General features: G+C 53.1%; 1 protein-coding gene across 1 annotated transcript; it reads right to left on the bottom strand.

Moving 5' to 3' along the window:
* Positions 1 to 51: 51 nt before the first annotated feature.
* Positions 52 to 26,005, bottom strand: LOC119618265 (uncharacterized). Its single transcript, XM_073008023.1, is given in 13 exon segments — positions 52 to 479; positions 584 to 743; positions 1,211 to 1,377; positions 1,931 to 1,995; positions 2,351 to 2,563; positions 3,739 to 3,907; positions 12,112 to 12,304; positions 13,008 to 13,082; positions 13,085 to 13,234; positions 13,661 to 13,744; positions 14,410 to 14,506; positions 15,276 to 22,819; positions 23,530 to 26,005. Coding segments are annotated over 12 exon segments (1,872 nt in total). The 5' UTR covers positions 15,347 to 22,819; positions 23,530 to 26,005.
* Positions 26,006 to 27,673: the final 1,668 nt, after the last annotated feature.

Below are 27,673 nucleotides of genomic sequence, written 5' to 3'. Positions count from 1 at the left end.
TAAGTCTCTGGGAGGGGCACGTGGCTCTGCCATCCCGCAGCTTGCAGCTGGTTAAGGAGGCGGTGCTTCCAGGGAGAGGCCATCTGAAGACCGAACCTTGCAATGCGCCCCATTAGTGCCACAGGATGGCAAGGGAGATTGAGCATGGGCTGGGGGTTGGAGGGCTCTGGAGGGAGCTTGAAGCACGGATAGGACTTGGGGTGGTGTTATCCGGGGGAGGGGGCCAGAGAAGTCCAGCGGTGGAGACAGTATGTGTGGTGCATCCACGCAGTGGCTGGAGCATCCAGCGGCAGGACGGTGGACATTCCACCCTCTCTCCCTTCCCTCGTTCCTGCTCCACAAGGCCATGTCGTTCCTGCTCCACAAGGCCATGTTGTCCTCAGAGCTGAGGGAGAGCAAGTCCTGAGAGTCGGGGAGACCTAGGGAGGGCACAAACCCTGGCCTGACTGTGGCTACCCTGGACTTGATCATCATCTGTGCTGGGTAACAACCAAAAGAGCATAAGCAGAGTGGGGCATGAACGCTTCACCCCGCGGATTACCCGGCTTTCCCCTACTCCTAGGGCCTCAGGCCAGGCTGCGACCGGGGAATGTGAGAGAAAAAGGAGCAAACTGCTTTCTGAGGCCAAGCACTGAATTCTCAGAGCCCGGGACAGGGTCTCTAACCAGGCATGACAGGGCCTCCCTGCAGTCTGTCAGCATCTGGGGTGTCAGGGCTACCAGGAAAAAGCCCAGCAGAGGCAGCTGCAGGAGCAAGGGGCAGGGGAACACGGAGACTGCTGGGGGTTTCTGAGCCTGCCCATGGCTGCCTGCTGGCCTCCTTGCCTGCAACAAGGCTGCAGGTGAGCAGAAAAGTGAGATTGACTGCCACTGGGTAGCTGCCCACCACGGGTCCGGCCCAAAGCCTCTCACACCCTAGGCAGCATTGGTGCAGCATCCTCAGCCTTGTCACTATTGATATCTTGGGTGGGACAAATCTCTTTCATGTCAGGTGGCGGGGGTGGGCCATCCGTGCATGGCAGAATGTTTAACAACATCTCTCACCTCTAACCCCGAAGCCTACCCCTTATAACAACCAAAATGTCTCCAAGTATTGCCAGATGTCCCCTGGGGTGATGGGGCAAAATATGCTGCTTAGGGTGTGAGAGGCTTTGGGCCGGACCTGTGGTGGGCAGCTGCCCAGTGGCAGTCAATCTCACTTTTCTGCTCACCTGCAGCCTTGTTGCAGACAAGGAGGCCGGCACGCAGCCATGGCCAGGCTCAGGAGCCCCCAGCAGACATTCTCCGTGTTCCACTGCTCCTTGCTCCCGCAGCTGCCTCTGCTGGGCTTTCTCCTGGTAGCCCTGACACCCTAGATGCTGACAGTGCTTAAGAACCACTGGATTCAGGAAAGGAGAGGTAAAGTCTTCTTTTCAAAGTAGAAAATAATTCATGGTCTTTCATTCATTCCACAAATATTAGGCAATTGTGTTTTGCTAGGCTCTGAGGACATAGCGTTCACAGTCTGGTGTTCATCTGCAGCAGACCAGGCACCCAAATGTACCTAGATGTTTATTTCCTTTCATTCTTGCTCCAAATCTATTCATTATCCTCCTAAATGGGAAATGAGACCCTTAGGAAGCAGCATGCATCTCCTCCTGGAAGTCTTCCCAACCCCAGGGTGGGGCCAAAGGCCTCTCTGTGTAGCCCAGAAGCTGTGTCTAGCTCCACTCTTTGCGAGACCCTGAATCTTCATTCTAATTCCCCCTCCCAAAATCTCTTCCTGCAGAGCACCGAAACCTATTCTAACTCTCCCCCCTCCCCCCTTAACTTTGCTGCCTAGATAAGCCTTTAGCCTCATATGGAAATGTAACTTCTAAGAACTCAACTGCGTAGGCTCGGGGCTGCAGGGTGGGGAAAATAAGAGCCATCTCTGTATTAGCTTCCCTCACAGCAGCTGTGACTCCTGTCCAAACTAGACGTTGGCCTCCACTGTCCTTCTGCAGGGAAGCCACAGCTGGAATACAAAGAGGAATGAAAGAGGAAATCCCCAGGCCCTGCACTTCCAAGGGCCCACATCGAGATCTGAACAAGGCCAGCTCCCCCGCCAAGGACTCTCTGGGCTGTGGCCCCAACTCTCAGACCCCAGGAGCTGAGTCTCAGGCACTGGATGACCCTGAGCTTTAGGCACTGCCCCCAGGAGCATCCAGAAGAGCAGGGATATGGCTATCAAGAGAGGTCAGTCCACTTATGGCTGGGACCAGAGGTCCAGAGGTCTGTGGCCTGCGACAAAGATCAGCCTGTATCCAGAAGGAAGGGGTCAGTCTGTGACCAGGCTCAGAGGTCTGCCTGACACTGGGACCAGTCCATACCAGAGCGAGACGTCTTGGGGCTGGGGGTCAGAGGTAGGTTTGTGGTTGTGCAGCAAACAGGGACCCACCTTGGTCAGCGCCTCGGCCACCTCGGCCTTCTCAGCCTGCAGCATGTCCCGCTGCAGCGTGGCGCGGCTCAGCGCCTCCCTCACCTCCACCAGCTCCTTGGCCAGGACTGAGCGCTTCCCTTCCAGCTGCTCTAGTTGTCTATGGCTGCGGGACAGAGGGCGGGCGGGTGGCCCACATCACTTTCCTGCCCTGAACCTCCTGTAGCCAGCGAGATGCTGGGCCAGGGACCAGGCCTGAGGCAGGAGTTTGGAGAGAAACAGCCTGGCCCACAGGCCAACCAAGCCCACTACACTTAGCTGCATGACCCTGGGCCTCTGTTTTCACATCTGCAAAACGAGGTAACACTTGCCTCGTGACATTGTGTTTTTGAGACAGAGTCTCGCTCTGTCACCCAGGCTAGAGTACAGTGGTGCAATCTCGGCTCACTGCAACCTCTGCCTCCCGGGCTCAAGCAATTCTCCTGCCTCAGCCTCCTGAGTAGCTGGGATTATAGGTGCCCGCCACCATGTCTGGCTAATTTTGTAGTTTTAGTAGAGATGAGGTTCCCCCATGTTGGTTGGGCTGGTCTCAAACTCCTGACCTCAGGTGATTCCCCTGCCTTGGCCTCCCAAAGTGCCAGGATTACAGATGTGAGCCACCATGCCCGGCCTGTTCTAAGGATACAGACTTCACATGTGCTTAAAATGGTGCCTGATACATCTCCCCAAGGGCCTTCAGAAACAAGAATAACATGCACCACCACAGTCTACTAAACATCATCATCGATCACGTCCCAGAGAGGTAAGCAGCACAGTGAGGAAGAGGTTAACTCTGAAGGCAGAATGCCTGGGTTCAAATCCTGGCTCTTCTGCTAACTAGCTGTGTGACCTGGGGCAAAGAACATACCTTCTCTGTGCCTCAGTTTACCATCCACAAAATGGAGGTAACAGCTTCTACGACACAGAGTTATCATAGAGTTGAATGAGAACTGAATTGCTTAAAACAGTATCTGGCTCTTAGTGAAATTAGTAAGGATATTGTTATGATCATAACTAAATTTTAAAAATACTATTGTTAATATTACTACTGTTATTTTAATTATTGTTGTTATTATCATCCAAGTTCTACCTTTTAACTAGTTCTCTGATCCCAGGTAAGTGACAACACCTCCCTGAGCCCCCAATTTCCTGAAATGAGACTGGTTAGAAAACCCGACATCAGAGGGGTCCAGATGGTAGGAGGCCCAGGACCCAGTGGGTGCTCCCTAACCCCCGGGGGCACTGTCAGGGGATCTGAGGCACATCTGAAGGGCCCTGGCAGGCAGGCGAGATGCTGCTCACCTGCGCTCAAGCTCCCGGCGCACCCGCGCACCATCCTGCACCGCGTCCTCCTGCTCTTCCTCCAGCTGGTCCCGCTGGCGCCGCAGCTCCTCCTGGGCAGCCTGCAGCTTCTCCCGCTTCTGGCTTCTGCCGTAGCTCCTGCAGGCTGTGAGCCAGGTTGCTCTTCTCCCTTCAGGACAAGGGGAGGAGAGGGGAGCAGAGGGGATGCTGGGGCTGCTCTCTCCAGGGAAGGTGGCTGGCTGCTCCTCTAGCCATGAACTACATCCTCCCATCTTCCAAGGCACCTGCCTCCAGGAAGCCTTCCCTGACCACCCTGCCCATGGCTGACTCATTTCACTCACACCCTCCAGCAGAATAACCTGGCTTTCCTTCTCCCCAGCCCGCCCACTTGGAGTGGATGGAGGTGCTGGCATTATCTCCAAGCACCCTACCAGGTAGGCAAGGCTAGGCTCCTGGGACACGCAGGCAATTGTGCCACCAGCTCTGCTAGGCCATGTGACCAGGAAATGCCCCCTATAACACGCCATGCCCCTCAATTCTGGGAAGCCTGATAGAGCTGAGTCTGCAGATCCCACAGCTTCCTGCTACATAGGCACATGGTGGCCACAGCAGGGGAGGGAGGAGAAGGCAACAACTGGGACCCCAAAGACTTGCTGTGAGCTGCCACTTTCCTCACTGGCAGTAGGTGCGAAAAAACTTCACGACATGATTTTTTTTTTTTTTTTCCTGAGACGGAGTCTCACTCTGTCACCCAGGCTAGAGTGCAGTGGCATGATCTCCCCTCATTGCAAGCTCCGCCTCCCAGGTTCACGCCATTCTCCTGCCTCAGTCTCCTGAGTAGCTGGGACTACAGTCACCTGCCACCACACCCAGCTAATTTTTTGTATTTTTGGTAGAGACGGGGTTTCACCGTGTTAGCCAGCATGGTCTCGATCTGACCTTGTGATCCGCCTGCCTCCCAAAGTGCTGGGATTACAGGTGCAAGGCACCACGTCCAGCAATTTTTTTTTTTTTAGACAGAGTCTCACTCAGTTTCCCAGGCTGGAGTGCAGTGACACAATCTCAGCTTGCTGCAACGTCCACCTCCAGACTTCAAGCGATTCTCCTGCCTCAGCCTCCCAAGTAGCTGGGATTATAGGCGCCTATCACCACGCCCAGCTAATTTTTGTATTTTTACTTAGAAGCGGGGTTTCACCATGTTGACCAGGCTGGTCTCAAAGTCCTGACCTGAGGTGATCTGCCCGCCTCAGCCTCTCAAAGTGCTGGGAAGACAGGCATGAGTCACTATACCCGGCCCTAATTTTTTTATTTTTTTATTTTTTACTTTTATTTTTATTTATATATTTTTTGACACAGACTTTCACTCTTGTTGCCCAGGCTGGAGTGCAATGGTGTGATCTCAGTTCACCACAAACTCTGCCTCCCGGGTTCAAGCGATTCTCCTGACTCAGCCTCCCAAGTAGCTGGGATTACAGGCATGTGCCACCACTGATGACTAATTTTGTATTTTTAGTAGACACAGGGTTTCTCCATGTTGGTCAGGCTGGTCTCAAACTCCTGATCTCAGGTGGTCTTCCTGCCTTGGCCTCCCAAAGTGCTGAGATTACAGGCGTGAGCCATTACGCCTGGCCAATTTTTTTTATTTTTTATAGCGATGGGGTTTCACCATGTTGGCCAGGATGGTCTCAAACTCTTGACCTCCAGTGATCCATTTGCCTTGGCCTCCCAAAATGCTGGGATTACAGGTGTGAGCCACCATGCCCAGTCGACAACGTGCTGTTAAGTAAAACACACCCAGCCTGAATTTTCCCTTTTTAAAACTTTTAATTAAAATTTAATACAGCCAGGGACAGTGGCTTATGCCTGTAATCCCAGTAATTTGGGAGGCTGAGGTGGGAGGAGTGTTTGGAACTAGGAGTTCAAGACCAGCGTGGGCAACACAGTGAGACCCCCATCTCTACATTTCACAGAATGTGATATGGGATGCTTGCTGTGAACACAACTACTTAAAAAGACCTTCTCCTTTCCAGGCATGGAAAGCCTCAGTTTACTCTCACATGGACCTGAATTCCAGTTCCCACCCTGCCACCCCCAGCCACACACACTGTACGAGTCTGAGCGAGTCTCTCAAGCTTACAACAGAGTTCTGAATTGCATGAGTTTGACAGGAAGATAAATGACAGAGTACATAAAAAACACTCGGCCAAGAACCCGGCACACAGTAGGTGTGGAGGAAACATTTGCTATCTCACTGCCAGGAAACACGATGGGAAGGAAAACCAGTGCCCTAAATGAGTCAGGATGGCCAGATGAGGCTGTGAGAAGGCGCTGTCTTTTTATTTCTATTTTTCAAACTTTTCATAAGATCGTTACATTTATGAAGAGAAAAACCAAACAACAAAATATCAAAAACAACATGGCAGCTAAGTGGATAATTTATTGTCTTAAAAATCTTCAAGGTGCCAAGAACGGTGACTCATGCCTGTAATCCAGCACTTTGGGAGGCCGAGGTGGGCAAATCACCTGAGGTCAGGAGTTCGACACCAGCCTAGCCAACATGGTGGAACCCCATCTCTACTAAAAATATAAACATTAGCCAGGCATGGTGGCGGGCACCTGTAATCCCAGCTACCAGGGAGGCTGAGGCAAGAGAATTGCTTGAACCCAGGAGGTGGAGGTTGCAGTGTGCCAATATCATGCCATGGGCAACAAGAGTTGGGGGAAAAAAAAAGAAGTGGATAATTCCTTGTCTCAAACATCTTCGGCTAGGTGCGGTGGCTCATGCCTGTAATCACAGCACTTTGGAAGGCAGAGGTGGGTGGATCACGAGGTGAGGAGATCGAAACCAACCCGGCTGACACGGTGAAACCCCATCTCTATTAAAAATACAAAAAAAATTAGCAGGGTGTTCTGGTAGGCGCCTGTAGTCCCAGCTACTCAGGGGGCTGAGTCAGGAGAATGGGGTGAACCTGGGAGGTGGAGCTTGCAGTCAGCCGAGATCGCACCACTGCACAGCAGCCTGGGCGACACAGCGAGACTCCGTCTCAAAAAAAAAAATCTTCAAGGTTCCTGGTGTGATGGCTCACACCTATAATTCCAGTACTTTGGGAGGCCGAGATGGGTGGATCATTTGAGCTCAGGAATTAGAGATCAGCCTGGGCAACATGGTGAAACCCCATCTCTACAAGAAACAGAAAAATTAGCCAGGCGTGGTGGTGTGTACCTGCAGTCCCAGCTACTCAGGAGGCTGAGGTGGGATGATCACTTAAGCCTAGGAGGTGGAAGTTGCAGTGAACTGAGATCACACCACTGCACTCCAGCCTGGGTGACAGAACAAGACTCTGTCTCAAATTAAAAGAAAAAAAAATCTTCAAGGCTAGGCATGGTGGCTTATGCCTGTAATCTCAGCATTTTGGGAGGCTGAGGCAGGGGAATTGCTTGAGGCCAGGAGTTTGAGACCATCCTGAGCAACACAGCAAGACCCCATCTCTAAAAAAAAAAAAAAAAAAAGAAAGAAATACAGTCCAGAATAGTGCTGTCAATAGAACTCTCTGAGATGACAGAATGTTCTATGGCCGTGTATGGTTGACGAGTGCTTGAAATGTGAAACCTGCAAGCTGTGGGCCAGGTTGCTCTTCTCCCTTCAGGACAAGGGGAGGGGAGCAGAGGGGATGCTGGGGCTGCTTTCTCCAGGGAAGGTGGCTGGCTGCTCCCCTAGCCATGAGCTACATCCTTCCGTCTTCCAAGGCACCTGCCTCCAGGAAGCCTTCCCTGACCACCCTGCCCATGGCTGACTCATTTCACTCACACCCTCTAGCAGAAGAACCTGGCTTTCCTTCTCCCCAGCGCGTCCACTTGGAGTGGATGGAGGTGCTGACATTATCTCCAAGCACCCTGCCAGGTAGAAGAGGCCAGGCTAGGCTGCTGGGACACATGGGCAACTGTGCCACCAGCTCTGCTAGGCCATGTGACCACGAAATGCCTCTTATAACACCCCATGCCCCTCCATTCTGGGAAGCCCAATAGAGCTGAGTCTGCAGATCCCACAGCTTCCTGCTACATAGGCACATGGTGGCCACAGCAGGGGCGGGAGGAGAAGGCAGCAACTGGGACCCCAAAGACTTGCTGTGAGCTGCCACTTTCCTCACTGGCAGTAGGTGCTAAAAAACTTCACAATGTGATTTTTGTTTTTCTTGTTTTTTTTTTTTTTTTTTAAGACAGAGTCTCGCTCTGTCACCCAGGCTGGAGTGCAGTGGCACGATCTTGGCTCACTGCAAGCTCCGCCTCCCAGGTTCACACCATTCTCCTGCCTCAGCCTGCCCAGTAGCTGGGACTATAGGCACCTGCCACCACGCCTGGCTAATTTTTTGTATTATTAGTAGAGATGGGGTTTCACCATGTCAGCCAGCATGATCTTGATCTCCTGACCTCGTCATCTGGCCGCCTCGGCCTCCCAAAGTGCTGGGGTTACAAGTGTGAGCTACCACATCCAGCAATTTTTTTTTTTTAGATGGAGTCTCACTCTGTCGCCCAGGTTGGAGTGCAGTGACACAATCTCGGCTTGCTGCAACCTCCACCTCCAGACTTCAAGCGATTCTCCTGCCTCAGCCTCCCAAGTAGCTGGGATTATAGGCGCCTATCACCACACCCAACTAATTTTTGCATTTTAATTAGAAGCGGGGTTTCACCATGTTGGCCAGGCTGGTTTCAAACTCCTGACCTCAAGTGATCTGCCTGCCTCAGCCTCCCAAATTGCTGGGAATACAGGCGTGAGCCACCACGCCCAGCCCTAATTTTTTTATTTTTTTATATTTTACTTTTATTTTTATTTATTTATTTTTTTGACACAGACTTTCACTCTTGTTGCCCAGGCTGGAGTGCAATGGCGTGATCTCGGTTCACCACAAACTCTGCCTCCCGGGTTCAAGCAATTCTCCTGCCTCAGCCTCCCAAGTAGCTGGGATTATAGGCATGTGCCACCACGGATGGCTAATTTTGTATTTTTAGTAACCACAGGGTTTCTCCATGTTGGTCAGGCTAGTCTTGAACTCCCAACCTCAGCTGGTCCTCCCACCTCGGTCTCCCAAAGTTCTGGGATTACAGGCGTGAGCCACTGTGCCCGGCCAATTTTTTTTATTTTTAGTAGAGATGGGGTTTTGCCATGTTGGCCAGGCTGGTCTCAAACTCCTGACAAGTGACCCACCTGCCTTGGCCTCCCAAAGTGTTGCGTTTACAGGCGTTAGTCACCATGCCCAGGTGAAAATGTGCTTTTAAGTAAAAATAGTAGAATGCGAAACGGGATGTATGCTGTGAACACAACTACTTAAAAAGACCTTCTCCTTTCCAGGCATGGAAAGCCTCAGTTTACTCTCACATGGACCTGAATTCCAGTTCCCACCCTGCCACCCCCAGCCACACACACTGTACGAGTCTGAGCGAGTCTCTCAAGCTTACAACAGAGTTCTGAATTGCATGAGTTTGACAGGAAGATAAATGACAGAGTACATAAAAACCACTCGGCCAAGAGCCCGGCACACAGTAGGTGTGGAGGAAACATTTGCTATCTCACTGCCAGGAAACACGATGGGAAGGAAAACCAGTGCCCTAAACGAGTTAGGATGGGCAGATGAGGCTGTGAGAAGGCGCTGTCTTTTTATTTCTATTTTTCAAACTTTTCATAAGATCGTTACATTTATGAAGAGAAAAACCAAACAACAAAATACCAAAAACAACCTGGCAGCTAAGTGGATAATTTATTGTCTTAAAAATCTTCAAAGTGCCAAGAACGGTGGCTCATGCCTGTAATCCAGCACTTTGGGATACCAAGGTGGGTGAATCACCTGAGGTCAAGAGTTCGACACCAGCCTAGCCTACATGGTGGAACCCCATCTCTACTAAAAATATAAAAATTAGCCAGGCATGGTGGCAGGCACCTGTAATCCCAGCTACCAGGGAGGCTGAGGCAAGAGAATCACTTGAACCCGGGAGGTGGAGGTTGCAGGGAGCCAAGATCATGCAATGGGCAATAAGAGTGGGGGCAAAAAAAAAAAAGAAGTGGATAATTTCTTGTCTTAAAAATCTTCAAGGTGCCTGGCGTGATGGCTCACACCTATAATCCTAGTATTTTGGGAGGCTGATATGCGTGGATCATATGAGCTTAAGAGTTAGAGATCAGCTTGGGCAACATGTCAAAACCCCATCTCTACAAAAAACAGAAAAACTAGCCAGGCATGGTGGTGTGTGCCTGTAGTCCCAGCTACTCAGGAGGCTGAGGTGGGAGGATCACTTAAGCCTAGGAGGTGGAGGTTGCAGTGAACTGAGATCGCACCACTGCACTCCAGCCTGGGTGACAGAACAAGACCCTGTCTCAAATTAAAAGAAAAAAAAATCTTCAAGGCTAGGTATGGTGGCTTTTGCCTGTAATATCAGCATCTGGGGAGGCTGAGGCAGTGAAATCGCTTGAGGCCAGAAGTTTGAGACCATCCTGAGCAACACAGCACGACCCCACCTCTAAAATAAAAAAAAATAAAAAATAAATATAAAATAAAAATTTAAAATTCCAAGAAATACAGTCCAGTGCTGTCAATAGAACTCTCTGAGATGACAGGATGTTCTATGGCCACGTATGGTTGATGAATGCTTGAAATGTGGCTAGGGCAACTGAAAAACTGAATTTTCTTCTTCTTTTTTCTTTTTCTTTTTTTTTTTTCAGATGGAGTCTCAATCTGTCACCCAGGCTGGAGTACAGTGGTGTGATCTCAGCTCACTGCAAGCTTTGCCTCCCAGGTTCACACCATTGTCCCACCTCAGCCTCCCAGTAGCTGGGACTACAGATGCCCGCCACCATGCCCAGCTAATTTTGTTTTTGTATTTTTGGTAGAGACGGGGTTTCACCATGTTAGCCAGAATGGTCTTGATCTCCTGACCTCGTGATCCGCCCACCTTGGCCTCCCCAAGTCCTGGGATTACAGGTGTGAGCCACCGCAACCAGCCTTTTTTTTTTTTTTTTTTTTTTGAGATGGAGTCTTCCTCATCTCCCAACCTGGAGTGCAGAGACACGATCCTGGCTCATTGCAACCTCCGCCTCTGGGGTTCAAGTGATTCTCCCACCTCAGCCTCAGAAGTAGCTGGGATTACAGGAGCATGCCACCACGCCTGGTTAATTTTTGTATTTTTAGTAGAAACAGGTTTCACCATGTTGGTCAGTCAGCTGGGTGTGAGCCACCACACCCAGTCTGAATTTTCACTTTTTAAATTTTTTAATTAAATTTTAAAAGAGTCAGGCACAGTGGCTTATGCCTGTAATCCCAGCAATTTGGGAGGCTGAGGAGGGAGGAGTGTTTGAAGCCAAGAGTTCAAGACCAGTGTGGGCAACAAAGTGAGACCCCCCCCCATCTCTACAAAAAACTTAGAAATTTTGGGGGCTTGTCTAGCATCCTCAGGGATGAGATCAGAGTTGCTTAGGAACCCGGGGAGGTGAGGGCTCAGAGGGTGGTGAGGGCACAGAGGAAGGGAGTGGAAACCTAACCCTCAGGCATGGGTCCCATATCCTTCCCCAGGCCAGGCCCAGGCCCTGGCCCCCAACTAGGGACAGTTGGGAGGTAGAGGTGGGAGGATCACTTGAGTCTGGGAGTTCCAGGCAACAGTGAGCTGTGATGGAGCCATTGTGCCCCAGCCTGGGAAACACAGCACGAGCGTGCCTCAAAACAAAGCAAAACAAAACAAAACAAAACAAAACTGAATAATAAAAAATAAATGTTGGCCAGGTGCGGTGGCTCATGCCTGTAATCCCAGCACTTTGGGAGACGGAGGCGGGTGGATCACGAGGTCAGGAGTTCAAGATCAGCCTGGCCAGGATGGTGAAACCCCATCTCTACTAAATATACAAAAAAGCCGGGCGTGGTGATGGGCACTGTAATCCCAGCTCCTCGGGAGGCTGAGGTGAGAACTGCTTAAACAAGGGAGGGAGAGAATGCAATGAGCCGGTATCACGCCACTGCACTCCAGCCTGGGCGACAGAGTGAAACTCCGGCTCAAAAAAAAAAAAAAAAAAAAAAAAAAAAATTAGCCGGGCATGCTGACGGGCGCCCGCAGTCCCAGCTACTCGGGAGGCTAAGGCAGGGTAATAGGTGAACCCGGGAGGCGGAGCTTACAGTGGGCCGAAATCACACCACTGTACTCCAGTCTAGGAAACAGAACAAGATTCCATCTCACAAGTAAATAATAAAATAATAAATAAAATGTTAATAAGCACATGCAGCTCAGGGCGACCATATTAGTGCAGACCACATGCATAAGGCTCAACTGGTGTTATGCCCAGACGCTGATTTATTCTTCAGCACCCCTCAGCTCAGACCTCCCTGGCACCTGCTCAGAGCTCGTTGGCACTCGGCAGCCGCTGCACCTCGCACTGGGCGTCCTCGTGGGCCTGCATGGCGCAGTTGGTCTTTTCCCGCAGGCGCTGCAGCTGTTCCTCTAGGGCCCGCCGCTCACTCTCGCTGTCGCTAAGCTGCTTCCGCAGGGTGCCCAGCAGGTCCTGGCTTGCCTCATAGCGCCCACCCATGTTCTGGGGCGTGGGGATCACAGAGTCTACGGGGGTCCTGGGAGGCCTCCAGAGCCCACTTACTCTCTTCTAGTTCCAGGGACACACACTAGCCTACGCTAGGCGGGGTCCAGGGCCTGGACCTGGCCTGGGACAGGATGGGGCCTAGGCCTGAGAGCCAAGCTTCCGTTCCCCTACTATGTGCCTTCACTACCCTCTGAGCCCTCACCTCCCTGGGGTCCCGGACAATTCCTGTCAAACTTCCCCGGATGCGAGACAAACCCCCAGGCACCTTCGTCTCCTGGGTTCTGACCCCACCCCCAGGGCTCCCAGGCTCCGCCCCTTTGCATCCTTGTTCCACTCTCAGACCCCTCCCTACCCTGGCTCTGCCCCTAGTTCCCGAGCTCCTCTCATCCTAGGCTCAAGATTCCCCTTGCTAGAACTTCTCCCAGAATCCTGGCTCTGTATGACCAGGGACATGACTCCCTTTCTACAATGACCCTAACACTGCAGCAGTCTCCTCCCTCCACCAGCTGTCCAAGCACCCCCATTTCAGGGCTCGGCTTCACCGCAGAGCTCTCGGCCACCTCCTTCGGGGTCATGACACCCTCAGGCACTATTTCTCAGGGCTCTGGCTGCACCCTGCGGCGCTCAGACTCCTCCCCCCGACCCTGGCCCCTGACCCGCCCCCTCTGGCTGCGCCCAGAACCCTCAAGCCCCTTCCTACCTGGACCTGCAGCTGGCACTTGTGCAGGGCAGAGTGGATCAGGGCGAGTTTGGAGGAGTCTGAGCAGGCCGGGGAGAGGGGCCTCGGCGGGGCGAACGGCCTCGGCCTGGCTAGGAGCGCCGTCGTGGGGACGGGGTCCACTGGCCCGAGAGCCCCGGCAGGCTCTCGGCTCCGAGACATTTGGAGATGCTCAGCTGGACGCCGCTCTCAACATAGCACAGGACGGCCTGAGGGTAGGGGAGGGAGGCAGAAGGAGGCCACAGAGTTAGGAACCGCGGGGTTAGCTGGTAAAGATGCCCAGGCGAGGCTGGGGGCTGCCTCATTCCAAATGCTCCCTCCTACAAGAAGCCTTCCTGATTTCACCTCCTCCACTAGCTCAGTCCTCAGCTCGCCGCTGAGGCCTCCGATTTATTGCGAAGACATCATTTGGCCTTGCTCACAGGTGGGCTCCGGAAGGGCTGTGCCTCCCCTCTGACACTGGGGGTTCCCCAGGGCAGGGGCCGGTTGAGCTAGCAGGGCTGCTGAGCAGCTGCAGCCTGGGCCCCAGGCCCGCACCTATTTGCAGTTCAGTCCCAGGCCAACGAAAGGAGTGGCGGGGGAGCCCAGGACTGCCTGGCAGGGGCCCTATCTTCCCCCCCTCTCTGGGCTCACACCTGTGCCAGGTCCCTTAGGGTCTGCTGTAGCCCCTCTCCGTCCTCTGTCTCCAGGGCCGCCTGCTCCTGTAGTCGCAGCGATTCCTGGAGTGCAGTTAGGGAGACAAAGGGTGGTCCAGGTTCTGTCTTATCTGAAACCTCCCCTTCCCCTCCCTCCCTGGCCCACAACTGACCAGGTGGCCTCTGAAGCCATGTCCATCGGCCAGGCACCTGGCCCGAGGGGCAGCAGGCCCGAGGCCCTCACTGAACAGACCAAGCCCAGAGAAGAGCTGTGTCCTGCCCCATGTCACACAGTCAATGGAGGACAGCTGGACCTAGAACCCAGGCCAGGCCCCACACAGAGGGGTGACCAAACCAGGCTGTACCCTGGGGTAGTGAGTGTCCCACTGGTGGGGGAGGGGGAGTAGCTGGGTTGCCAGAGGCAGCATCTGGACCTGGAAAGCGCAAATGGGAGTTCAAGTCCCAACTCTCCTGCTTACTGGCTCTGAGACTGGACAAGCATTTCCCCTCTTGGGCCTCAGTTTCCCCATCTGTGTCATGAGGATTACACTACTGGGCTGCTGGGGGGAAGAAATGGGATGGAGGAGGTGACTGTGCTTACCATGAAGATTGCACACCTGTGAGGGCTGAACCTGAGTGTGAGTGGGACACTGGGGGTGGCCCAGGCGGCCCAGCCCTAAGCCTGCGTCCATGGATCTGGCCGGTACCCCATCCCACCCTGCCACATCTCAGGGGCAGCTGCGTCTCACCAGGGCCTCAAGCTTCGTGGTGAGGTCCTTGTTGACCTGATCCTTCTCCAGATTTTGCTTCTGAAGACGCTCCACTGCCACGCCCAGCTCTGTCACTCTGGAGTTGGGGGAGCAACAGAGGTGAATAGGGGACCACCCCTGCCTCTCAAATCCACTAGCTCTGTGTCCACCATGCTTCTCCAAACCCGAGGCAGAGACCCTAACATCCACCTCCCTGGCTGTGTGACCTTAGGCAAGTCCCGGCTCCTCTCCAGACCTCACACTTCTCATCTGTGAAATGGGAATGAGGTTCCCACCAGCTTTATCTCATGGGAAAGCACTTGAGGACGTGTCCAGGTGGCAGGAGTAAGGGGCACAAGTTCCTTTTTTTGTTTTTTTTTTTGAGACAGAGTTTCCCTCTGTCATCCAGGCTGGAATACAGTGATGTGATCTTCACTCACTGCAACCTCCACATCCTGGGTTCAAGTGATTCTCCTGTCTCAGCCTCCCTCATAGCTGGGATTATAGACACGCGCCACCACACCAGGCTAGTTTTTATATTTTAGTAGAGACAGGGTTTTGCCTGTTGGTCAGGCTGGTCTTGAGCTCCTGACCTCAGGTAATCCCCCCACCTTGGCCTCCCAAAGTGCTGGGATTACAGGTGTGAGCCACCACACCCGGCCACAAGTTCTGTCATCGGAGGCTAAGCTGTTTATGATATACACTGGGCAAGTGCCTTTGGAACCTCAGTGGGGTGCCTGGGAAGACTGGCTGAGCTCACAGAGGAAGGCCCTGTGCCTAGTGAACAGATGCTCCCTTCTCCCCAACCCTCCAGTTTTCCCTTCTGCGGGGACGCCTGCCTTGTGCAGCACCCACCACATACCCACCTGGCACTGAGGTCAGCCTTATCCAGGTCGCTTTGCATCTGCTGCTGGGCCAGGTCCTTCTCGTGGAGCATCTTGTCCCGCAGCTGCTCCTCCAGCTGGGCCTGCTTCTCCAGGGCTGCCTCAGTCCGGTTCTCTGCCAGCCGCAGGTCCGTGATCAGTCCCAGGCCTGCCTCCTGGACAGCTCATGATGTCTGGGCCAGCTCCCCTCCCAGCTGCAGCAGGTCCCTTGGAGAGAGAGCACAGGCTGGCGACGGGATGGGGCTCACTCCCAACTACAAATTAAAACTATGCTGGGGCCAGGTGTGGTGGCTCACATCTATAATCCCAGCACTTTGGGAGGCTGAGGCGGGCAGATCACCTGATGTCAGGAGTTCAAGACCAGCCTGGCCATCATGGTGAAACCCCGTCTCTACTAAAAATACAAAAAATTAGCCAGGCATGGTGGCACACTCCTGTAGTCCCAGCTACTTGGGAGGCTGAGGCAGGAGAATTGCTTGAACCCAGGAGGTGGAGACTGCAGTAAGCCGAGATCATGATGCTGCACTCCAGCCTGGGCGACATAGCGAGACTGCATCTCAAAAAATAAATAAATAAAATAAAAATAAAAATAAAACTATACTAGGCTGGGTGCGGTGGCATGCACCTGCAGTTTCAGCAATGTGGGAAGCTGAGGCAGGATTGCTTGAGCCCAGGAGTTTGAGGCCAGCATGGGAAACACAGTGAGACTCCATCTCAAAAAGAGGAAGAAAAACACAAACACACACACACACACAAACCCTACACTGGGATGCCATTTGTCCACTATCAGATTGGGGGGAAAAAAAGGGTCACATAATAAACAGGGAGGGGCTCTGGGGTAACAGGCGCTCCCCTACACAGCTGGTGGGAAGGTGAGTACAACCACAATGGAGAGCACTGGGGGAGAGTTCCGAGAACTATGCATGCATAGGACCTTCCCACCAGCTCCTCCTCTAAGAACATATCCAAAGATATACGCCAGCACAGAGAAGATGGCTTGTGTACAAGGAGGTTCACTGCAGCATTGCTCATGCAAAAAATCCTGGTGACAACCTGAATGTCTATCAAAAGGGGACTGCTACTAAGTACATGATGGTACATCCATTCAGTGGAACACTCTGTGGTCAAGAAAACCAGTGGAGAAGTTCTTACTGGTCTGACACAGAGTCACCTCCCAGTTATAACTAATATGTGAAGAAAGCATCTTCAAGAACTGTGAAGATGAAATTTTACCAGGCATATATACAAAAAAGTATGCATGTGTCTGTGTGTGTATGTGTGATCTGCTTTATTTGATTATGTAAGATAACCCTGGAAGGTCACTTAAGAAACTGATAGGCCAGGCGCGGTGGCTCACGCCTGTAATCCCAGCACTTTGGGAGGCCAAGGCGGGAGGATCACCTGAGGTCAGGAGTTCGAGACCAGCCTGGCAAAACCCCGCCTCTACTAAAAATACAAAAATTAGTTGGGTGTGGTGGCTCATGCCTGTAATCCCAGCTACTTGGGAGGTGGAGGTGGGAGAATCGCCTGAACCGGGGAGGCAGAGGGTTGCAGTGAGCCAAGATCGTGCCACTGCACTCCAGCCTGGGAGACAGAGCGAGACTGCATTTTGAAAAAAAAAGAAGAAGAAACTGATAATGCTTCTCATAGTAACTTGGTGGCCAAAAAAAGAAAAAAGAAAAAAATTGTATATATAAAAAGAAAAAGAAGCTGATAATGCTGCTTGCCTACAAGGAGGGAAGGGGAATATCTGGGGTCAGCGGGGAGAGGGAGCCGTTTTACTGTGTACCCTTTTGAAATGTGAACCTTGTGAACATGTGACTTAATCAAAAGTAAAATATAAAAATTTTAAAGGCTACTTAAAAATTTTGTTTTTGTTTTTTGAGACAGAGTCTCACTCTGTTGCCCAGGCTGGAGTACAGTGGTAAAATCTCGGCTCACTGCAACCTCCGCCTCCCTGGTTCAAGCGATTCTCCTGCCTCAGTCTCCTGAGTACCTGGAATTACAGACGTACGTCACCACACCCAGCTAATTTTTGTATTTTTTAGTAGAGATGGGGTTTCACCATGTTGGCCAAGTTGGTCTTGAACTCCTGACCTCAGATGATCTACCTGCCTCAGCCTCCCAAAGGCTGGGATTACAGGCGTGAGCCACTGAGCCTGGCCTTAAAAATGTATTTTAAGGCCAGGCATGGTGGCCCATTTCTGTAATTCCAGCACTTCAGGAGGCCAAGGCAGGTGGATTGCTTGAGTCCAGGAGTTCGAGACCAGCCTGGGCAACATAGCAAGACCCTGTCTCTAAAAAAAAAAAAAAAAAAAAAAATTAGCTGGACATGGTGGTGCACACTTGCAGTCCCAGCTACTTGGGAGGCTGAGGTGGGAGGATCACTTGAACCTGGGAGGTCAAGCCTAACGTGAGTTGTGATTGTGCCACTGCACTTCAGCCTGGGCAACAGAGAGACACTGTCTCAAAAAAAAAAATTGTATTTTAAGTCCATAATACAGGTTAAATCCTTTCCTTTCCTGAATGAACTGTACCCCTGGTTATCCAATACTAAGGAGGGAAAGTGCCTCATTCCAGAATTCTAATTAATATACAAAGGAGTGACTAAATGAGAAGCTCACAGTTTTGCAGCCTCTGGTGAGTGGGTTGGATCTCAAAAAGAGAGTCACCAGGCACAGGGACATCCCGATGGAAGAATACATTCTACTTATGGAGTCTTGATTAATTAATTAATTAATTACATGATGTACATGTAATTACATGATTGTACAAAATTACATGATGTACAAAATTACATGATGTATTTAATTAATTAATTAATATAAAATAAAAGCAAGCAAAAGAACCTGAATCTGACCTAGCTTTAGATCCAACATCCAATTTACAGGAAATACATGCGATAAAGAAACATGTTAATTGACACCATAATGATGCAACCAACAAAATCCAGGCCATGAGAATCTCCAAGGACAATTGGCCCAGTTTCCTGAACAAATAAGTTAAAAGGGACTTAAAAGACAAAGCAGGGGCCGGGCACAGTGGTTCAGGCCTATAATCCCAGCTCTTTGGGAGACCAAGGCAGGTGGATCACCTCAGGTCAAGACCAGCCCGGCTAACATGGTGAAGCCCCCATCTCTACTGAAAATACGAAAGTTGGCCTGGCGCGGTGGCTCAAGCCTGTAATCCCAGCACTTTGGGAGGCCCAGATGGGGGGAACACGAGGTCAGGAGATCAAGACCATCCTGGCTAACCCGGTGAAACCCTGTCTCTACTAAAAAATACAAAAAACTAGCCGGGCTAGGTGGCGGGCGCCTGTAGTCCCAGCTACTTGGGAGGCTGAGGCAGGAGGATGGCGTAAACCCAGGAGGCGGAGCTTGCAGTGAGCTGAGATCCGGCCACTGCACTTCAGCGTGGGTGACAGAGTGAGACTCAATCTCAAAAAAAAAAAAGAAAAGACAAAGCCACCAGTCACATTTTGTGAATGTCTATGGATCCAGATTCAAACAAATTGTAAAGAAAAAACTAAAGCAAGACTATCTGTGACTTTTTTTTTCCTGTTCTTGAGACAGAGTTTCACTCTGTCACCCAGGCTGGAGCGCAGTGGTGTGATCTTGGCTCACTGAAGCCTCTGCCACCTGGGTTCAAGCGAGTCTGGTGCCTCAGCCTCCCCAGTAGCTGGGATTACAGGTGTGTGTCACCACTCTTGGATAATTTTTGTATTTTTAGTAGAGATGGGGGTTTCACCATGTTGGCCAGGCTGGTCTCGAATTCCTGACTTCAGGTGATCTGCCCGCCTTGGCCTCCCGAAGTACTGAGATTATAGACATGAGCCACTGCACCTGGCCTATCTGTGACATTTATGAGGCATATGGAAAATCTAGACACTGGCTATTTGATGATATTAAGAAAAGATTATTAAACCAGGTGTGGTTGCTCACGCCTATAATCCCAGCACTTTGGGAGGCCAAGGCAGGAGGATCACTTGGGCTCAGGAGTTCAAGACCAGCCTGGGCAACAAAGTGAGACCTCAACTCTACAAGAAATAAAAAATCAGCAAGCCTGGTGGCATGCACCTGTGGTCCCAACTGCACAGGATCTGAGGTAGGAGGACTGCTTGAGACCAGGAGGCCAAGGCTGTAGTGAGCCATAAAGAAAAGAAAACATAAAGAAAAGATTACTAACTAAAAGGTTTTTAACGCACGAAATGAAACACCTTGGCCCCCTGCCTTGGGGCTCTCTCCACAGCTTCCCTGACGCTACTGTTGAGCAGACTGCTCACACCGATCAGACTCCCCTGTTCAAACATCAGGCAGGCCCAAGCTCCCCAGCTGAGGCAGGCTCTCCTTTCCCTGTACCAGCCCTTCATTCAACCCCCCTAGCTGCCATGGGCTCACACCTCCCTGCCTTTGTTCATGCCTTGCTTCTGCTTGGAGTGCCTGCTGCTCTGCTTCAACCCTATCCATTCCTTGAGGCTCTGAGCAAATTCCATCTCCACAAAGCGGTTTTTCTGACCTCCCCACCCCTCCTATTCTTCTGAGCCTCCAGGACATTCCCTCTGTCCCATGTACATACCACTGAGCGCTCGCTTCCTTAGTCTAGAATTTTGGGGATCTACGTCTCTTCATCACTAGAAGCCGTGAGGTCCTTGGTAGCAAAGCTAAATATTCTAGTGGATTAAAATCAGGAACTTTGGCCTGGTGCAGCAGCTCATGCCTATAATCCCAGCACTTTGGGAGGCTGAGGCTGGCAGATTGCCTGAGCTCAGGATTGCCTGAGCTCCTGAGTCTGGAGGAATACAGTCCAAGGGTGTTCAGGGGAGTTGGAAGTAGGCGGTTTCTCCTGGACGGCCGCTGCAGGCCTGCCAAGTGTCTGCGCCAAGCCCACTGAGGTCATTGGTGAGCGGTGTCTGCATCTGTGTGTGGTGGCGCTGGCCTGGGGCAGCCACACATGCTGTGCACTGATGTTGGTGGCCCTCACTAGGTGCGAACAGGGTGTTATTTTGTCATTTGTCTCCAGGCAGGACCCTGTGTGTGTCCGTGTGAGTGCTGAGTTCATGTCGATGGTTTGGTGCCTCTGAGCCTTCCCGTGAACGGGTAAGGCGGCGTCTGGCTGAAGGTCTATGTTGTGGTGCAGGTGTTGGGCCCGGCTGTGTGTATCAGGGCATATGTCTGTGTTGTCGGTGAGGCAGGTGTACAACTGCACGTGCGTGGGTCTGGGGAGTGTGCCTGGGCTCCCTGGTATGTGTGATACACACTTTGTGCATCTGGGTATACCTTTGTGGGCTGATTGACGGCTGTGTTGAACTGTATGCTTTCTCTGTCCGTGTGCACCCATGAGGTGGGAGACAGCGTGCTGTGTCATCTGCATGTGGGTGTGATGGGTCCGCGGTGGTGGGGTGACTGTTCTGTGCCTGTGTGGGGTTGTGCAGCATCTGGCTGTGGCTGTGGGTTACGATGTGCATATTCTGTGAATTGGAGTGTTTCTGTCCCTAAGCAGCAGGTATAGGCGCAGCCTGGTTTTAGGGTCTCACTATGTCGTTTGTGGCATGTTTTGTGCATCTGTGTGTCTCTGTGTGGGGCTCAGTGTGGCCCGTGTCGTGTACACACTGCGTATCTGTGTGAAGCACGTGCTGTTTGCCTCTGGGACACAGAGGGGTTCAGGCTGTTGCCAGGTTCTCCTCCCGCCAGAGCCAGGACCCTGTCGGCCACACCTCACCCCTTTCCACAAACTTCACCCCGCACAAAACAGCCTTTCAATTTTACTTGTAGTTCAAAAGGGAAGGAGGCTGCCACTAAGCCAGAGATGAAAGAAGTTGACTCTCCCCTAGCAACCGCTGCCCTCGGACTGCCATTCCATTTAGTCTTTCCAGGTTGCTATGGACACAAGGGAGCCCAGGGGGTCTGTCCTCTGAGCTAAGGGAGGTGTGGCCACTCCCTCCTTTCCATTCCCAGGTGCGCCATACACCTGCTTCTTAGGGACAGCAAGAAGGAGGGACCCCCATGGGGGCCCTGAGATCCTCTCTCTTGGCCAGGAGGTGGCCTCTGGGAGTGCCTCAGTTTCCCTGCAGGACATGCAGTCAACAGGATAAAGACCTGACCCTCCCTCCACTCCCCATGCCAAGGGTGCTGCAGGGTTGGAAAGATCAGAACAATCTCGCTGATTACCCCCCAACCCAGCCCACCATGCCAGTGAGGGCCACAGGGGTAGGCACTTGCCACCTGTGGCCATGGGGAAAAGGGGGTGGCAGGGAAAGAATGTTGCCCAACTGCAGAGCCCTGGACCAAGGGTCTCATCCCAGCACCACCACTGACCTTGGGCCTATCATGCCCCCTCTCCAGGACTTACTTTCCCTATCTGTGATAAGGTGATCTCCAGGCTCTGAAGTTCTCTGGGGACCCACCCTCCAGGAAAGGCCTTTGCAGTCATTCCTGTTCCACCCCTCCCTCCAGGTGAGGCCTCATTCAAACCATGGTGGATAGAGGACAACTGAAGCAGCGGGCACCCTCTGCGTGCCATTTGGGGCCCCCCTAGCCACAGGAGGGAGCTTTCCACACTAACCCAGACCCCCTGTGCTGCAGTCCCAGCCCCAGCTGCTGTGTCCCAGCAGAGGAGGAACCTGTCACCTCCCACCTCTTCCCTTCTCTGCCAACTGGGGGCAGGGCTAGCTTCAGAAGGTGGCATTTAAGAGGCAGGCCCTGGGGGTGTGGCACTGTGCCATGCACGGGCCAAAAGAAAAGGGAGGGCTGGCTCAGGGCCCCATCACCACTGACAATGCAAGACTGGGGCCAGCATGCCCTACACACCCGCTGCAGACCCTGGGAAAACTAGCTCTCCACTGACCTGATGCTAGGGGCCACTGCGGGCCGCCTACCCGGCTCCTCTACAAGTCCCAACTCGTCGGGGGTTTGTCCAGCCAGACAAATCCCAGGACACGGACACGCCCCACAGTCACATACAGGAACACACACCCTCCTCCCAGTGCGGGCTCTAGCCTGGACAAGCCCAGCTTAGGGGTCCCACGCCAACCCTAGCTCTGCCACTACCACACAGGGGACCCTGGGCCAGTCCCTGCCTCTCTGGGTCCCTTCCAGCGTTGCAGGGGCCAGCTGTGCCCTGAAATCCCTAGCCCAGTGTCTCTTCCTGTACGTAGGAAACAAAACTTTAGAACTTTGGTTCTAGACTGCGTTAGTCTAGAAACCAAACAGAGCACTGGGGCTGCAAGCTGGAAGACCTGGTGTCTAGCCTTAACTGGCTGTGTGCCCCCAGCATGGTGCTTCCCCTCCCTGAGCTTCTGTTTTCTCCTTTGTTAAATGGGCATCATAATGGTCCCGAACTTGGTGTATTAAATGTTAAACACTCAGCACGTGCCTGCAACGTACTAGGCACTCAATAAACAGTAGCTACTATTAATATGTTATTGCCACCTGCATGCCTCCCATCTGCACACACACACTCGGTCCCACTTGCAACTCCCTTACCAATCTTCAGCCACCACCAGCTTTCCAGAGTCACCTCCCGGCCACCTGGAGGCCCAAAGCAGACAGTGCATCAACAGCATCCCACACCCCTGGCACCGGCTCACCCCCAGCTCCCGCCCCAGGCCGTGGGACCCCCACAAGCTGCTCACCCCCAGCTCCCGCCCCAGGCCGTGGGACCCCCACAAGCCTGCAGCACAGGTGATGTGAAACCTGCCTGGACATGAAGACAGGCCTGCTTCTCCTTCCTTCCCTGCCTGGAACCCATTCCAATAGGCAGTGGCGGCAGGCCCTGTGGATGCCCCAGATGTCCTGCAGAACACTGCGGGTGGCCACACCAGCCTCGAGCCAGCATCCAGCCACCGCCTCAGCCCCAAGGCCCGTGGCAATGGTAGCACAGGGAGATGCCCAGAAACTCAAGAGGCAGGAATCTCTAGGGATCTCGTTCTCTGTGTCCCGAACCCCTAACAGGCCTGGGACAGATGGGAACAAAATGCCCCTATGCCAGGCACTTTATTCTATTATTTCCTATTATTCACACAACTCCACGTCCCATTACAATCCCCACTACAGAAAACAGGCTTGAAGAATGTAGTGATTTGTTCAACGCCACTCAAGGTGGCAGAGCCTCAATCCAAGCCCAGGCCAACCTGACACCACGGCCCATCTTTTGCCCCGTGTGTGGGCCTGGTCTAGATGCCTCCATGCCCTCAAACCGGGGGAGCCCTGGCCTAGCCCACCACCTAGGCGGCACCCACCCTCTCGCTGACCGCGTTGTACTTAATGGCGAGTTCATTGCGCTCGGCACGGCTCTGTGCCAGCAGGTCCTCCACGCGGGACAGCTCCTGCTGCAGCAGCTGGTTCTCCTCCTGCAGTGACAGCAGCGATGCCATCTCCGTGGCTGGCAGCGGGACTGGCAAGGGACAGTGGCTTCTGGGTCCAGTGGGACATCCTCCCCCCACGGGGAGGGCAAGAAAACCATCCAGGCCCCTGAGATGAGCCCAGGTGGGAATGGCTGCAGCATTAGGCCTGCAAACAGAGCTGAGAACAGGGAGGAAGGCAAGGAGGGGATACAAAGCTGGACATAAAGTGAACACAGCTCCAGCTAAAGTGTGGCCCAGCAGGTTTCGGAGGTGCAGGAGAGAGGCTCAGTCTAGGAGCCAGGAGACCCCTGAGTTCTTGCTCCCTCTTTTCCAATTACAGTTCTTCCCCAGGGCCTCAGTTTTACTTATCTGTAAAATGGGTGGGGCAGGTGCGGACTCAGGCCTGTAATCTCAGCACTTTGGGAGGCGAGATGGGAAGATCACCTAAAGTCAGGAATTTGAGACTAGCCTGGTCAACATGGCGAAGCCCTGTCTCTACTAAAAATACAAAAATTAGCCGGGCATGGTGGTGTATGCCTGTAGTCCCAGCTACTTGGGAGGCTGAGACAGGAGAATCACTTGAACCCGGAAGGTAGAGGTTGCAGTGAGCTGAGATTGTGCCACTGCACTCCAGCCTGGGCAACACAGAGAGACTCTGCCTCAAAAGAAAAAAAAAAAAGGCCGAGTGCGGTGGCTCAAGCCTGTAATCCCAGCACTTTGGGAGGCTGAGGCGGGCGGATCATGAGGTCAGGAGATCGAGACCATCCTGGCTAACATGGTGAAACCCCGTCTCTACTAAAAATACAAAAAATTAGCCGGGCATGGTGGTGGGCACCTGTAGTCCCAGCTACTCGGCGGCTGAGGCAGGAGAATGGCGAGAACCCGGGAGGCGGAGCTTGCAGTGGGCCAAGATCGTGCCACTGCACTCCAGCCTGGGTAACACAGCGAGACTCTGTCTCAAAAAAAAAAAAAAAAAAAAAAAAAGAATAGTAACCAGATCCTCCCAGAAAAGTATCAAAGCCTCATTCAAGGGAAGGGCTTCAAGGAACTTTAAATGTTAGGGCTCAGGATAGCGTTGGTCAGGTTGTGAGGAGGAGGAGAAAGAGAGAAGAGGGAAAGAAAGGTCAGTGGGAGAAGCAGGGTTGTCCACCTCCTGTGGGTTCCCCTTCTACCCTGGGAGAACTGGACATAGGCTCCAGGTGCCAGGGTGAAGGCACTCCCTGTCTGGGGCTCCAGGGCGCCAACATCCCCGGCGCTCCCAAGGAGGGGGCCCGTCTGTAGCTTGTCAGTTGAACAGAGACAATGGTTAGAACACCAAAACACCATCAGGGAGAGTTGCCAGCACACCAGCTGCAACTGACTGTGCCCTTCCCAGACCCTCAAGCCACATAACGACACCGTGTGTGCCACCCGCTAAGAGGAGCAGGGACCATCCACATTCCTGCCCACGTGGGAAATGGATGGACAGCGCCATCCACTCAGACTTCTGCAAAACCCTGGTCTGAGATGAGCTGCCCTCCCCCTGTATCTTGGGTTCAGCCAGCTCCACCCCTTCCCCAGGTGGGAATATGGGATTTGGAGTTCACATCTTTGCAGCAAGCTACAGGCAAGCACGGAGGGGATGCTCGGCCCTTCCTTCTAGTTGCACCACATGCGGAATAAGTCTGGGCAAATTTATCCCTGAGCCTCCGTTGCCTCATCTGTAAAATGGGTTCTTCTGTCATAAGGTTGTGCCTGTCCCACAGCAAGTTACAGTCATGATCATCATGGTGACTGCTCAGGAAAGGGACATGCGAAGAGGTAAAATGTGGGTGGTGTCTGTGGAGGGGAGCGGATGGGGGTGGCACCTGGGCTCTCAGGCCGGGAGAGGTTGTGGGTGACAATTTCCCTGATGCGGGCAAGCAGGCTGGTGGTCTGAGCGTCCTGGGCCAGGTCCCTCGTGCCCAAGCCCTTCTCCTGGCACAGGACGCTGCTCTCCAGTGTCTGTGGGAAAATCGAGAGGGTCTTCAGGGGACCTGGGACCCGGGGCTCCCTGGCCTCGGGGGAAGAGCCAAGTCCTACTGCCCAAGATATGGGTCCCCAGGAGCCCCCTCAAGATGGAGTGAAGCCTGGGAATTAGAATCCAAAAAATCCCCATGGGAGGAGCCTCTTGTGCGCTCCCCACCCCTGGAAGAAGTCCACCCAGGGCCAGAGATGCGAACCAAACCCCACGGGCAACTCCCAAACCCCACTGAGGCAGTCCAGTGTTGGGGGCTCCAATCCGGCTCCAACCCTAGATGGATGAGGATCTGGCTATGCCAGAGGTCCTCCAAACCCTAAAATCTGGAAGTAGGGACCCCCCTTCTCCCAATGCAGGGCACTGGGATGAGGGAGCCACAGCAGGTGCACCCTGTGTGTACCTCTGCCCTCCCCCCCCGTCTTGCCAGGAACTGCAAGTGGGGGCCCGTTATACCCCACCACCACCATATCCCTCCCACCCCTTGACCCCCAAGACGTACACACCTCTCACCACTCCTGCTAAGTCCACACTACCCCGCCCCAGACAGGGTGGGCACAGCCCCCAGGACCCACCTGGATAACCGTCTCTAGCGTCAGCTCCACCTTCTGTGCCCCCGCCAGCCCCAAGCTCATAGGGGGGAGGCTGTGGGCACTCCTTCAGCCCCCTTCCCCAGGACCCCAAGACTAGCTCAGTCAGCACGCGCCACAGCCAGGCTGCTGTGCTGAGCACCAGGCAGATTAAGCTTAAATCCTGCGGCGCCCCCATGTGACCACCGGGGTGGGAGGAGCGGGATGGGGGCTGAAGCGGGAGGGGATGGGAAAGGACAGGAGAGGGGGGAAGCAGAGGCGGGGAGCCAAAGGAAGAGGAAGAATAAAGAGAGGGGAGGAGAAGGGAGAGAAAGGGAGGGAGGAGAGACAAGAGGGAATGGGGGGAGGAAAAGAGGGGAGGCACCTGGAGGTCAGGACCTCACACACTCTCCACCCTCCACAGGTTGCTGGGTCCTAGAGCCCTCCAAGTCCAGGGGGTGGAGTCAGTAGTCATGCGGTGGGAAAGGCCAGAGCCCTAAGTCTTCCGGATCATCTTTGCTGGCCCAGAACTGGGGTCACATGGTTAGCTATGAATGTGAGGATTTATAGCACGCTGGGAGCACGCTTTCCCACAACAGGTGTAGGGCAAAGAATGCAGGCTGTGAGGTCACCCAGACCAGGCTAGGCACTTAGTTGGGCATGAGCAGTCCAGCCTGGACTGATGAGCATTTATGCAACACCTGCGGCATTCCTAGGTCTGACCTAGACACAGTGGCACAGCCTCGACCTACAAATGCCCCAGCCTTGCCCTTCAGGCACTTATTGGGAAGCTTCTGGCCCCTCCACACCTACCCTAGCCCCCACTAGCTGGGTGCACCAGTGACAGTGACTTTGCCTCTCTGAGCCTCAGTGTCCTCTTACGTAAGATGTGATAATATTGGCATTCACCTAATGGAGCCGTCCGGGGATGAAACAGAATATCGTGTGTGCATAACCAGCACATGACACGGTGCCAGGGGGTCACAGGGTCAACACTCAAGAAATACTCATTTCATTCATTGGAAAATCCAAAAGGCACAGTACCTGCCGGGCATAGGCGCTCAGGCCTGTAATCTCAGCATTTTGGAAGGCCAAGGTGGGCGGATCACCTAAGGTCAGGAGTTTGAGACCAGCCTTACGAATATGGTGAAACCCCGTCTCTACCAAAAATATAAAAATTAGCCGGGTGTGGTGGCGCATGCCTGTAATCCCAGCTATTTAGGAGGCTGAGGCAGGAGAATCAATTGAACTTGGGAGGCGTAGGTTGCAGTGACCCGAGATCGTGCCATTGCACTCTAGCCGGGGCAACAAGAGCGAAACTTGTCTCAAAATAAAAAAAGGAAGAAAAGAAAAGCACAGTGCCTATATCCCAGGGCCCTGAGACCCAGAGGTCACCCACCACCTCTTATTGTTCTTTCCCTGGGGCAAGGAGGCTATGTGGTATAGTGGTTAGGCACACAGCTCTGGAGTCAGT

The sequence above is a fragment of the Chlorocebus sabaeus genome, chromosome 20, assembly GCF_047675955.1.
Source record: "Chlorocebus sabaeus isolate Y175 chromosome 20, mChlSab1.0.hap1, whole genome shotgun sequence".
Classification (NCBI taxonomy): Eukaryota; Metazoa; Chordata; class Mammalia; order Primates; family Cercopithecidae; genus Chlorocebus; species Chlorocebus sabaeus.
This window is presented reverse-complemented; position numbering and strand designations above follow the sequence as displayed.